At 45.2% G+C, this 13,666-nt stretch overlaps 1 protein-coding gene across 2 annotated transcripts in view; it reads right to left on the bottom strand.

Moving 5' to 3' along the window:
* Nucleotides 1-13,666, bottom strand: part of SMARCAL1 (SNF2 related chromatin remodeling annealing helicase 1) — a 50,605-nt gene that overhangs the window by 19,018 nt on the left and 17,921 nt on the right. For both annotated transcript variants that reach the window (XM_074312945.2, XM_019727054.3), the window contains exons 9-11: nt 12,184-12,342; nt 9,021-9,086; nt 1,308-1,448 (exon numbers count right to left, since the gene is read on the bottom strand). In XM_074312945.2, the coding sequence (XP_074169046.2) occupies nt 1,308-1,448; nt 9,021-9,086; nt 12,184-12,342 (366 nt within the window). The remainder of the gene's footprint in view (nt 1-1,307; nt 1,449-9,020; nt 9,087-12,183; nt 12,343-13,666) is intronic.

Below are 13,666 nucleotides of genomic sequence, written 5' to 3'. Positions count from 1 at the left end.
TGTGACCTGTTATCTATTGGTTGATGAGGAGATCCAGTGATAAAAGAAAAACACGGGACCCTCCTCTTCCTCTTCTACCTCTCAATCTCCTTGACGCTTTCCCTCTGGCTTACAAGAGAGATATTTGTAGCAGCTAGAATTGTTATGACCTTTATTCAAAAGTGAGGTACTGCGGGATCTAGAGGAAAGCCAAGCAATGAATTTATCTTTCAACAGTAGTCTTTTGTTTGGCAAGGTCATCATTTTGAAGTAGACGGCTTTGGAAGAGACATAAAAGAATCTGTGAAGAGAACAGTGTCCCATGCTCAGCTGGCTTGATAAGGTTAATGAACACTAATGAATTCCATGGCCCAACAGGAGAAATATAAGATTTATAAGTATTTTTAAAATGTTTATTTTCTCTGCATAGAAAAATAATCCATTTTGATGTACATTACCTTCCAGTCGTATATGAGAGAGGAAGAGAGAGGATGGAGCGAGAGAGGAAGGAAGGAAGGTAGGAAAGAATGAGGAAGGGAGGGAGGAAGTTTTGCATCCTACTTTTTGCACACTTGCATTGCCCAATGTCATTAAATAAAAATTTTTCTTCAGTTTTAAAAAATGAGGTTTCAGAAATCAAGATTTTGGTTGCAATGGCATTTCTGTCTATAAGGCTTCCGCTGCCATTTTTAGAGAACAGAAACTGCACAGATTGTAGCTCCTGAGACACCTGCCCCACTGGCACCGTATTTATAGAACTAACGCGTAGGTCAGAGGCTTCCGGCCCGCCAACCAAGCACAACTCACTACAAGGAGTCAACATTTACGAGCCGAGGCTCAGGACGGGAACTCACCCACGGCCGCCTGAGATCATGCTCTGCTCTCCACCTGTCCAAACGCTTCCTTTGCCTTTTTTGCATGGAGTAGCTTCACTGTTTCAGAGGATGTTTTCATACTGCTCCCAATCCAAGTGAACTTCAGCTGCCTCATCTACTTTCTTCCCTCTGCCTAGGGCCTCGGCCTCACCTCCAGCTCGCCTCAGCAGTCTACGTACCTACCCATCTGCCACTGGTCCCTTTATTGGAAAACACTCACCTGGAATCACCACAAGGCTTAAAACTAGGTGGAACTGTTCTCACCTTCCCCTGAGGACACCCCTGGGTCAGAGAGGAACTAAAATCTTGGTCTGGCTCCCTGGCCAGTGCTCTTCTGATCATACCACAGCCACCGAGAAGGGACAGAAAGGTGGGTGTCAAAATCAGGGTGAAGGATGGGGGAGCCGGTGAGGGATGGGGGAGCCAGTGAGGGATGAGAGAGAGAATCGGTACCCGTTTGGCATCACAGTAGCGAAGTCCAAAGCTGTGGAACTGAGGGAAGAAGGTTGGCTTGACTGCGATGACCTGAGTGTAGAGCTCTGATGGCCGCGACATGGCTGGAGTGCCCGACAGTAAGATCACCCGCTTGGCAACCTGGAAAACAGAGCCAGATGTGCTGAGAACACAGAGGAGCACATGGGGAACATCCCTAACGCCCCAACGACACAGGCGCCCAGGGACCGTGCAAGGCCCTGGAAACCAGCACGAACACCTTTCATTCCTGGGCACTCTGATTGCTGGCAGGTCTCAAGTCTAATCATCTTAGAACCAAGGCAGATCTAGATTCCAGAGACACTAAGACTGGACTCACTCCAGAGCTTTGTGTGGCCCACAACCTAGCATCTTGAAGCGAAGGTACCACGACCAGAAAAAAAGTGCATGCGTGTCCCAAAACTTCATGGTGTGACCCCTGGGAGCAGGTGGATGTCATCGCCTATGTGGCCTTTGTAGCACGCTCTGCCCAGCTCTACGCTGGCACTTAGCACATGACATTGAATCCTGCCTTTTCTGTCTCCCTCACTAGACTGCAAGCTTCTGGACATCACGGACTGTGTTCACCTTCATTTTCTGTAGCACCGAGCCTGGTACAAAGCAAGTAATGAAAACATGTTCATCGTACGCTGAAAAATATTCAGAAGGAGGCTAACTAGTGTCGTGCGGACCATGGGGTCCACCCAAAGAATCCAGCACCAGAAGTGGAAGTGGTGGAGACAGCAACAGCTCTGAACGTGCAGCGTGGATTTCTGATGTTCAAGTTGAACTTATGAGCAGATAAGGACACCAAGAACCAACCCTATCTCACTCCCAGGAGGAAGTACAGGCATTGCCTGTTATGTCAGCCACAATTCGATTCTCCTTAGAAGAAAAAAGGAGGCCATCACTAATTTAGCTGCCCAATGTGTTGAGCCTAGAGATCCCTGACTCAAGTTCACACTGCAGTGAATAAGGACTTTCAAAGTGGGACCCGGATCCATTTACCCTAAACTCAGTCCGGGTCAGCAGTCTGTTCAGCAGTGAGTAGGGTGGAAATAAATAGTTGCTCGGTTCCAGTGATGAAGCTCAGATTGCTCACCACCGTGACACTAACCTGACCCAAGGGGGTGAGACCCACATATCCCATCTCTTATTAAGATGGAAAAGAGGGTGAGAATAAAAAGGAGACACTGCCCACCCTATTAGAACACGTAATCGCCAAAGATTACTGGAGGTAAAATTCACTTCAGCCCTGGGAAGGGACCCTACTGTGGAGCGCGGTCGTCTAGAAACAGCTTGTTAACCACTGTAACCTTGAGTTAATGACAGTGGTATAAAGCAATCACATGCAGTAAATCACCTCGGGGAGGAAATTAAGTTTTCATATGGGTACACTTGCCTCATAAAAATAAATAAATAAAGGTGCAACAGAGGGAAGAAAATGATTCTTTATAAATATACAGTATATACAATTCTCAAGGTGCACTCTTGCCCTCTGCGCAGCCACCAGTACCAAATTCCATTATGACAGGAGAGCTATGAATTTCCCCAGCTATAATTTTCCACAGTTCAATTACCCAGGCCCTCTAATTTCCTGCCCGGTTTAATGCAGGCTCATTACAATAACAATGAGCTTCTTGAATGACGTCTGTAGCATCGCTTGCCTTGGCTCAAGGCAATTTCAATGAAACAGGGAAAATGAGAAGTCTTATCAATAAGAGAGAATCGGCCCATCATCCCAAACCTATTTCCCAGGTCTTTGCGATTGTTGTCTGGGGCTGAGCCAGGGCAGCAGCTCCCAGGTCAGGTGACGGAAATTCACTCCAGGGTCAGGTATTTAAAGGGTAGAATTAACACTGAGTCAGTTCTCCCACATGCTGCCCAGACTATGGGGTGATGGAACCGTTGAAAATGGACATTTGTGGGTGTTGGAAAGCGGAGGCAGCGTTATGGAAAAAGAAAAAGGCCAGCTTTAAAAAGAACCAGAATGGTGTCTCATCTATTACGGGCTGACTTAGCCTGCTCCGTGCTCAGCCCTAGTATGTTTATATTGTCACCACTGCCACACATAATACGTTTAATCATGCCCAGCTACACATGGTTTATATGTCACCCTCCACCTTTGAGAACTTCCACTGCAGGAAAACATAAATGCACAAAACTGTATAAATGAACACTTCACAGTTAACTCCTCTAAGAAGAAAGCAACACCCAAGAAATGTACAATGGAACAATGTAAAAATTAATTTGTTTGGTCTGAGAGAAATTATGTGATTGACATGAGCAGACACCGTGAGTCACAGGGGCAGACAACCTTCAGGGCCATGTTTAGTTGCCTCAAGGGTCACAGGTAGAAGAGCCCCACAGGCTGACGGCAGGGTAAGTTGGTATATGTAATTTGTCAAGGAAAACCCAATGGAGTAATTCAAAGTGATAACCTACGCATAGATTTTAAAACACGAGCCAGAGAATGTTCTGTTGTAAAGAAAAGCCTGAAGTTGTTTTAAGTTCAGACAAGAAGTGGTATGGGAATTCTTCATTACTTTCTTCTTCTGCCTCTTTTTTTCCCAACTGAGCTAATAACTTGCTTTACTGAATTATTCTGATTGACTGTTCACATATGTCACCAGGACCCCAGACTAGGAACAAAGTCATGCTCCCCAAATCTTAGTGCCATTCTCATGCCCAATATTATTCCTAACAGTACTCTCACTAAAGTTGACACAACAGGCAAAGTCCCCTATGATTTAGAAACGGGACATGAGAAGGCAGCTGACACCAAAGAGAAGGTCAAGCCTGTACCACCCAAGTGTCCCAATACTCGGCAGCCCTGACGTGGCAGAGACGTCGGAGCTACGTTTTAGTCAGTTCAGAAGTCAATACAGAATCTTCAAAAATAAGGATAGTGGCAAGCACAGGTTGGGGACAAGTGGCCAAAAGTACACAGATGAGGAACAAACGCAGGATCATGGCCACTCCCCAGGAAGCACCAGCAGAGTCAATACCTGAGGACTGAGTGAACTCCAAAGCTTGAGAAGAGGGAAAGTCAGTGTTCAGGAGGAATCGGGGGACTGGAGTCTGGGGAGAAGATGGGGTTCTGTCCTTCACTCGCTCTGCTCCCAAGATGCTGCTCCCATGACAAACAAGCCGAAACAAGACAAACGGCACGGTCATGACCACTGCTGAGCAGAGGTGCCCCCAGGATCAACACAGGGCCATGGCCAGCAAACGGCCTTTCGGAGCCTCCACTTAGGTCAGTATATGTCACGTAAAAATGGTTCCTTCTAGGTCTAGCCTTTCCCCACAAAGACACAATGTTCCAGTCAGAAGTCTGGATGGCACTGCTGTTACTAAACCGATCTGCATGAGAACCATAGTGCTTTCAAGCTAAGTGAGTGTCGCTGCTTTGATAGAAATGGCATTGATGCCACGTATCAGGCAATAGCTCTTGGGTAAGAACAGACAGGACGAAGGCTGTGACCACAGGTGTACTGGTTCAAAAATGCCCAAATGTTATGAGACTACATCAAAGGGTATAATTATGGCTGATTACAGTGATGCCATTTCTGACCTCCGAGGCATGCAAAACACTTGCGTATGAGTATTATCAAGATAGCACACTTGTTAAAATTAACACTAAAGTGGGTTTTTTTTTCCCCTCTGGAAAAAAGTAGTCTATTTTAACTTAAGTATAAGATTCCAATCATTTCATTTAAGACTGATTCTGTGATAAATTGAGAAAATTTACCAGAACAGCTGGACCACAGGGACTCCTCCTGTCGCCTGGTCATACTGGGGTAGAGAGCAGACCCCCCAGCCGACACTTCTCTTCCCTCTGGCTTGAGGGGCAAAGAGCCACCTCTCCTAGACACAGAGGAACTGGGTTTTCCACTCCCTGCTTGCATACCACAGGGAAAGATGGTCACTGTGGTACTGTACATAACAGCCAAAGCCTGGGTACAAATCCATCAAAAGGGAACAGACAAAAAAAAAAAGGGAACAGATAATACATATTATGACAGACTTATATAGTAGAGTCCTATTTGTAAGACTGAGGTCAAGTTACCTGGAATGAGGTGGAATGAGTCCCAAGATACACTATTAAGAGAAAAAAGGAAGGTGCAAAAATGTGGTTGCCGAACACTCTAAGAAGGGAGAAAGGAAACATACATGCATGTACTTATGTGGGCATGGGCTAATTTTTAGACGAAAATCTGAAAATCTGGTAACTACAGCTGCCTTTGGAGAAAAAGATCAAGGGACTAGGGTCCAGAGGCGGGAGAGTTAGTTTTCACTGTATACTCTTTTGTAGGACTTGATTACAGCATCCATTTTGACTATTTTAATGAAAAAGGAAAAAGCTCATCCATTTTAGACCACTATTCTCACCTCACCTAGCCAATCAATAGAGATATAAAAACGATTCTGCTCACACAGAAAGAGAAACAGTTATTAGGAAAGGATTTACGGGATTCTGGGGCTTTTCCCTCTAAAGAAATAATCGGATACTGTTAGTAATGTTATAATACTTGTTTAACAGTAAAAAGCACGGCAAATAGAACACAGCTAAAGAAAACCTGAACATATATCTCATTGCTCAAAAAGGAAGACTACTGATAACCTTCAGTGCTAGAGTTGTGTAGAGAAAAAGACTTTGTGATTCAGGCTGAGTCCAGTTATGAACTCAGTGAAGACGGTTATGCCTACCCAGACTGGACTTCAGAAGCATCTAGCAAAAGGTTAAACTACGACACAGCAATTCTGAGTGCAGAAATTTGTCTTATAAGGAGAAAGTATGCAAGTTATGAATATATGGGTGATGTTCACTTGCAGAATTATATGTAACAGCAAAACAATGTCTAACACTAAGGGTTAAATTATGAAATGTATCCATGTAATAGAACGCTCCAAAACCATTAAAAATTATGATCTTGCCTTATACTGGTTAGAAAATAACCAAACTGCTAACAGTGGTTTTCACTGTTGGAGAGTTTAAAGGTGATTATAAAGATGTCCTTTATAGTTTTGACTTGCCTACGACATTTGTATATGAAAACAGAACCTTGCTTAGTAGCCCAGGCAAACGCTGCTCTGGGGAAAGAGAGCTGTCACACTTCCCAGGGGACAATGACACCAGTTTCTTATCACCTAATCAACATGTCCAACGCAAGTGGCTGCTGTTGCCATTTACGAAACCCACATCTTCTGGACGTGATCTGGCCTGGCTATCTCAAAGATTGCATGGCATAATCTATCTACTTCATCATGCATATTTGCTGAAAAATTTTAAAACATTAATGATCAGAAAATAGTTCTAAGAGATGCACAAGTCAGAGAACAATTAAGTGGTATTAAATTAGGTCCTCATATAGTTTTATTTTATTATGTAATATTTAGGTGTACAACTTTCTAATTCGACATCTGTATACACTACAAAGTGATCACCACCAAAAGTCTAGTTACTATCCGTCACCACACCACTGACTCCCTTCACCCCTTTATAAATGGCTTTTTAAGGTATATTTACTTCTTCTCAACTGTCTTATTCCAAACTATTTAGATTCATTTCCTTAGATTACTTAGGTCAGTGGTTCTCAATAGAGATGGGGAAGAGTGATTTGCTATCCAGGGGATGTTTGGTAATATCTGGAGACAATTTTGGTTGTCACAACTCGGGGGTATTACTGGCATTTAGTGGGCAGAGGCCAGGGATGCTGCTAAACGTTGTACAAAGCACAGGACAGTCCCCACACAACGCAGAATTATCCAGCCCAAAGTGTCAACAGTGCTGAGGTTGAGAAACTCCAATCCAGATGAAAATACAGCAGAGAGATGAAAGCCTCGGTCAACAGCGTCACACAGAATGCCTCACCGCCACCTCCACTCAACCCTGCTGATGGTCCAGCATCATGTGAAGTCACCATTATGGAAGAGAATGGCTTCAAGACACCCTCATCAACAGCAGACTATATTCATGGCTCCTATTTTAATGTTAATTCATCCCAGTTCTACAGCAAATGCAGAGTAATATGTACTAGTTAACAGTTAAAAAAGAATTCTTTTAAATATGTCACTTTGAGATACACCCAAGATATTAAAGATGTAAATGCTGCTTTAAAAGGTCGGGCTCAGAAGCACACATTTCAGAAACCAGCATGTGGTCCAGCGCGCTGCTCAGGCAACGGTGGCATTAACAAGATCATTGTTAAGAAGCTTCCCTGTTATACTTTTAATGATGTAATCTACCCATTCTGTAGTTTCTTTCGTCTAAACAACCAGGGGTACAGATTTAATTTTAGTTATGGCTATAAAACTGGAATCACGGTACCCAGGTGTATTAACATTTTTCAAAAGAAAATATATTAAAGCTTCCCCAAAGAAGGGTCACCACTCTGGGAAACACATTTATGTGTGTCCATAAATGGCCCCTGACCTATAAATATTTATGGGTAAAATGAGCAGAGGATCAAGGTTTTTAAGTAAAGAACTTTTATTTTTAAGTTTGGAGCCTATGACATAATCCTGCTTTGGAAGGTGTGTCGTATTACTTGTTATTATCATATTACTTGCTTTGCCTAAAATGAAACAAATATGAAGTGAGTTGACACTCGTGCGTGCGTGTGTGTGTGTGTGTGTGTGTGTGTGTTACGGGGAGATGGAAAAAGCAAGTTCATTTTCAAATGCTAATAAGCTTCACTGACATTTAGCATATTTGTTTTCTCTAGTTTACGTACAACTTAAAGCTTCTATTTTAAACAATAAAATAAAAGCTGCAGTTTTAAAATGCTGGTGTTAACACAAAAGCTGCTTTAATGGAGCACAACATAAACACATGCTTTTGTTTGCTCAGTCTACCTAAACCAAAGTCAATTCCCTCAACATCTCATCTCTGAGATTTCTACCTTGTTACGAGAGGAAAAGCTACTTTTCTAATTGTACTATTTTTCCCCCCAATATTTAGAAAAAGGTCACTACAAAAAGATGCAAGAAAATCTAGGGGCCTTCCCTCTGTCGGGACACAAGGCACTGGCACGGCAGTGTGTGCAGATGAAACACGGACCTTACACTTCATGCCTGTCAGAAGAGAATACCTTTACATGAAGATCTGAAGCGACACTGTATACACACCCCCACCTGCTCTGAGGCCAGGACTCAACCAGCCAACGTGCTCAGGCACAAGTTTAGGCCACCCCAGAAAGGGTGGCCCAAGAAATGGGCACCGGCTTATATGGCACGTCTCAGCTTTGCCAACGCTTCTTGCTGATACGCACTGGCCTGGTTCTCAGCCCGTACAGCTCATCTCCCTCAGCACCATGGGCGTTCTGCCCCAGAAGCGACTTGGAAGACAGGCAGTTTCTCCTGAGCTGTTCAGGACACGCTGCTGGAGGCGTCCCTCTGTCTGGTCTAGGAGGAGCCCAGGAGGATGTGGATTGCCGTCCCAACCTGGCCTGTGACCTTCCACAGGTCTTCACCTTTTGAGAGACAGGCGACCGCACCAACCACGAGTTCCTTAGCAGGACGTTAGGAAGAAACAGGAATCTAGCACCCCAGCCCTAAGTCAATGCTAAGTCACGCCCACAGCCCGGATTGGCAGCCCCTGCTCTCCTTGACCTCCTGGCAGCCTGAGCAAACTATGCAGGACCTCAGTGCGGAGTGGGCTCAGGCTCCGAGTCTGTTCTCAGCAGGACTCACCTTGAGGAGGGGCATAGCTGCGCGACAGCGAGCAGTCTTAATGTTTTTGAGGAAGTGAGATTCATCCTGAAAAGCAAGTCACATAGGTGAGTAAGGTCAAATGCTGAGTGGACGGAGACAGAGGCCACACAAAGCGTGACCTGGCATGGCAGGGAATCGAGGATGCTCCCTCAGCACTTTCTCATTCCAGGAGACAGCGGAGGGCCTGCGGTAAGGACCCAGGCTCTGGAGCAGCTTCTCCCACTACATTCTGGGCGAGTCAGTTCTCCACCTATAAAATGGGTAGCGACTCCCCTGCCCTACTCACCTCACAGGCTGCACTGAACAAACTGCTGAAAGGTGACTTCTGCTTTGTTAAGACACACCTGACCTTTGCATGGCACTGGAGCAAAGTGGGCTGAAGACCTACTGTGTGCCCTGCCCTGGGGCTCAGCCCTCACCCCAGGGGTTCGCTGTACAGGAAGGACGTCAGCCACACTGACAACTGATCAGACGATGCTCTAAGTGCTGTCACTGAGGCAGGTGTGACAAAGTACTGTGGGAACTTGGAGAAGGGAAGACATGACTCCTGACTGCCATGTTTAGAACATGGAGTTTGGTTATTTATAGCTCTGCATTCTGTGCATAAGCAAACTAGAATATGTCATACTTTCCAAAGCCAAATGAGTAACTAATACATTCTTAGTATTTAAGGAGAAAATTTCTATTTTGATATACATTTAAGTTACTTGCTATGTGACCTGAGCAACTACTTGACCTCGCTATAGTGTCAGTTTCTCCATCTGTAAAATGGGTATAATTCCAGTACATCGTGTACTGCGATGTCCAAGATCTTAAGCGGGGTCACACACATAAAGCCCTTAGAACAGTCTTGCCACTTAGTAAGCGCTTAGTGGTATCAGTCACCATAGGATGGGAACACCGGGGAGATCCTAGCTCGGTCACTAAAGATGGTCTATAAGAAAACGCCCCTGGCTCCATTTCAGCTAAAATGAACCAAAAAAAGGACCTCAAAAACACAATGTAGGGGAGTGTGAGATGAATCCCCAAATGTCACTGTATCTACTCCCAGAAACCTGGAGTGTAACATTCGTACTCCTGTCTGATGATGAGCCATACGACAGCCAAGAAAAAGGGGCTTATAGAAAGAAATAGCACAAAGTCCAGAGTATGTGGAAGGGACTGGACCCTTTTAACCAATGGGTAAAAATGTACCACAATTATAACGAACCACTATTATATAACTCACCACAAGGAATGGCTTGTATCTTCATATACAAAAGTGTGACATAGAACTGTCACTTTAGTCCTTTCTACAACATTTCTCTGAAGTCAGAAGAGGACAGAGATCTTAATTAACTGAAGAACAAACTGTCAATGGTGGTAAGCGGCTTGCCAAAAATCATATGGCAGATTAAGTACTGAGTTGGACACAGAAAGACGTGAATTCTAAAGCTAGGTGCAATCCAGCTTTAATCAATGACTCTCTATCTTGCCAGCTTCGGGCCTATGGTCAAATTAAGTAACCTCTCTCATTGTCAGTCTCATCAGCTCTGAAATGGGGATAATATCTTCCCATAGGGGGCCATCGGGAAGATCAGCGATTATAGGTGAAATACCTGATACAAGAAAACACTCAAGAAATGAAGGCATCATTCCTCCTACACATCGTAGAAAACCATTGTCTTCACCCCGGGGTACTTCTTTCAATGTTTTCATTTCACATGCATGCTAATATTTTTTCAAAGCCACACATGAATTTGTGCCAAACCAGAAATGACTCCTTCAGACTCGTTACCCTTCTAGTTTTGAAACAAATAAACATTTAAGTTTGCTTATGCTACAGTATGGTACTCATGCTCAAATCATAATCATAGATCCCCGAGGTCAGGACCTGTGACTGCTCCTTCCCTTCTCTGAGTTCCCATGATATTTGGTCCACACGTCTGTGAAAACACTGTATCACCATCTGGTGATCTGTGCACGTGTCTGTCTGTCCTACTGGACTGCGGTTCCCTGGAGAGCGGGGGCTGTCTTTTCTCCACACTTTAGTTCACAGTACTGTGTAGGGCATGGAGCTGGCACTCAACGGTTGGTTAGATGAACACAGATGGTTGCACCCTCCCCGGCCTCCAACAGCCAGCCCCGTGCTGGGAAACCCAAGGCACAGAGTCTCTACTGTAATCTCGTTGACCTATGCGACTCAGAGGCTTTACCCTTTTGGGGCCTCCTAAAAACTCCTTTCTCTCCTGGTGGAGAAGATATGCACCCTGATTTTGAGTATCGAGAATTCTCCACTGACAACTCTATTTTTAAGAGAAGGAAAATACCACTGGCTCTTAAAGTTCACACATTTGAATTGAGAAGAACCTTTCACATCGTCTGGAGGCATCAGGTTTCACTGTTTTTCCAAAAAGAAAAATGGAGGTAAACTTGCATTGGAAATCATCCACCACACACTTTGCCCCTGAATGTCTGTTAGCGGTTCCCTGGCCTGGGGGTGGGAGAAACTGCACACCTTTCCTACTTTTCACTTGTGAGCCATGCCACACACTGAGTACTGACGGAGGTGCCAGCACCAAGTCTCTTGAGAGGCTAAAGGAAGGCAGGCCAGTAACTGGAAGATATGCTATCACATACAGGAGCAGGACTCAAGTAAAGCCATCTTTAAAAAAACAACTTAGAGTGAAAAGTGCTTTCTTTGAGGTTAGGGGGAGGGAGTGCCTACATATTGACTGGAGAAAAACTTATTAACTGTTTGAACTCCGTGTCTGAGACATTCTGACAAGAGGGCCCAGGTGATGGCACATGGTCTTGCTGTCCAGGTTGCAGTTACTGGAGCCTGGGGCGGTCTGGAACCAATGGGCTGGCCTCCATCCATGCCCTCACATTGGGGAGAGATAGGCTAGCAACCCCCAATGCAGACCTAATACGTCACATTTTTCAAAAAGCTCCCCAGGAGATTCTAACATGTAGCCAGGGCTGAGACCCGCTAATTGAGAGAGATGAAACATCAGCTCCCCATGAAATAAAGACAATGACTTCTGTTCTCCTAGAGACTGAGTGGGGCTCCGTGAGAGTACAGGTATGAAAGTTCTCGGGGCTTTTAAGAAGAAAGTTTCCAAGGAGATAAAGTCCTTAAAGACTTTGTCAAGTCACTTACTATGATGACAACTTTGAAAGGGGTTTTTAGCTGTTTTTCCAACTTGCTCAGAAGGTCAAAACTGACAATGTTGACTAAGCCAGCGGTCAGGCGGTCCTTGCCGGTCACCACGACATTGATTTGGTCTGGGCTCAGGGACGGCAGCCACTGAAGGAAGGCCTGGGGATGACAGGAGGGAACAAAACCAAGATGTCAATCGAGCCCAGCAGCGCCAGCTGCGACCCCAGCCAGCCCATCAACTGCACTCTCTCCGTGTGGACCAACGTTAATACTCCCTGAAAAACAAACTTGCTCTGTGTCCCTCCACGTCCTCCTGCGTTTGCTGTAACCCTGTCCCCACGAACAGCAACCACCTCCATCTTCCTCATCCATCCCCTCCCCTTCACTTTCCACTAACAGGACATTTCCCTCCTTCACGAGCCAAGTGCAGTCAGAGCAGTCACTTTGTGGTGTCTGTGGATGTCCTTTCTGTAATCTCTCACTAGATGGCACGTTTCTATGGGGAAATGTGACTGTTTTAAGAGAAATTTTATAAAGGAAGTTTCAGCAGAGCTTGGTATACTGAAGGCACTGATGACGATGAAAATATTTATGTCCATATTTTCTATAAAGCCACCTGCTCTCTCCAGAGAACTTGCCATCCCTAGTCAAAGCCAATATCTAGAGCCAACAGAAGGCCACCAGGTGCCTCCATGTCAGCGCTCAGGTGCTGTGCCTGGGCCAACACTATTCTGATACCGGGAGTGCTGGCTCTTTCTCCAGTCTCATCGGACCATGTGATTCTTCCCCAGAATTTTTGAGGGTTCTGTGGGAATCTAACACACACAAAATAAATCTGTGTTGAATTACTAGTTTCTAGAGGTACTGGCAGAATTCAGGTCACAAGCACAGGATAAAGTTGCAGCATCCATTTGTAAAGTTTTGGTTTCTCTCCACAAGGAAGGGAGTGCCTGTGCACATGGCTGGCTGACAGGCTGCAGGCAGAGCTGCCTCTTCTCCAGGAGCAGTTCCCAGGGACTCAGGAAGAGGTCACGGTCTGGGGAAGCCAACACCACCAGGAAGAGCATAAAGCTGGGAAAAGCTGCAGACGATGAACTGGGGCTTCCTTCTACTTCAAGGATTTTTATTCCTTTCACAGCAGCACTCTGGTCTCTGGATTTATGGCAGACAAAGCTCAAGGCTGATGATGATACAGCTGAGGGCACGTCAGAGTCTTCAGCCATAAAGGTACCCTACACACAGCGAACGCCCTGCCCTGCCCACACCACCCTCCACAGAGCACAAAAACTCCGAGCCAGGAAGTCGGGGACGCGACGTCCAGGCCCGGCACAGCTCCTCATCAGTAGTAGCAGTAAGTGTAGAGCTTAACCCCTTTGGGACTCCATTTTCTCATCTGTAAAGGGGACTAATATCTAGTGTGTCTACTGCACATGGCTATTATGGGATTACAGAAAAATGAAGGAGGTCAAAATAGTTTGAAAAT

Source organism: Rhinolophus sinicus, chromosome 17, assembly GCF_057876585.1.
Source record: "Rhinolophus sinicus isolate RSI-liver-muscle chromosome 17, RSI-T2T, whole genome shotgun sequence".
Taxonomy (NCBI): domain Eukaryota; kingdom Metazoa; phylum Chordata; class Mammalia; order Chiroptera; family Rhinolophidae; genus Rhinolophus; species Rhinolophus sinicus.
Note: the sequence above shows the minus strand (reverse complement) of the source record. Positions and strands in the feature narration are given on the sequence as shown.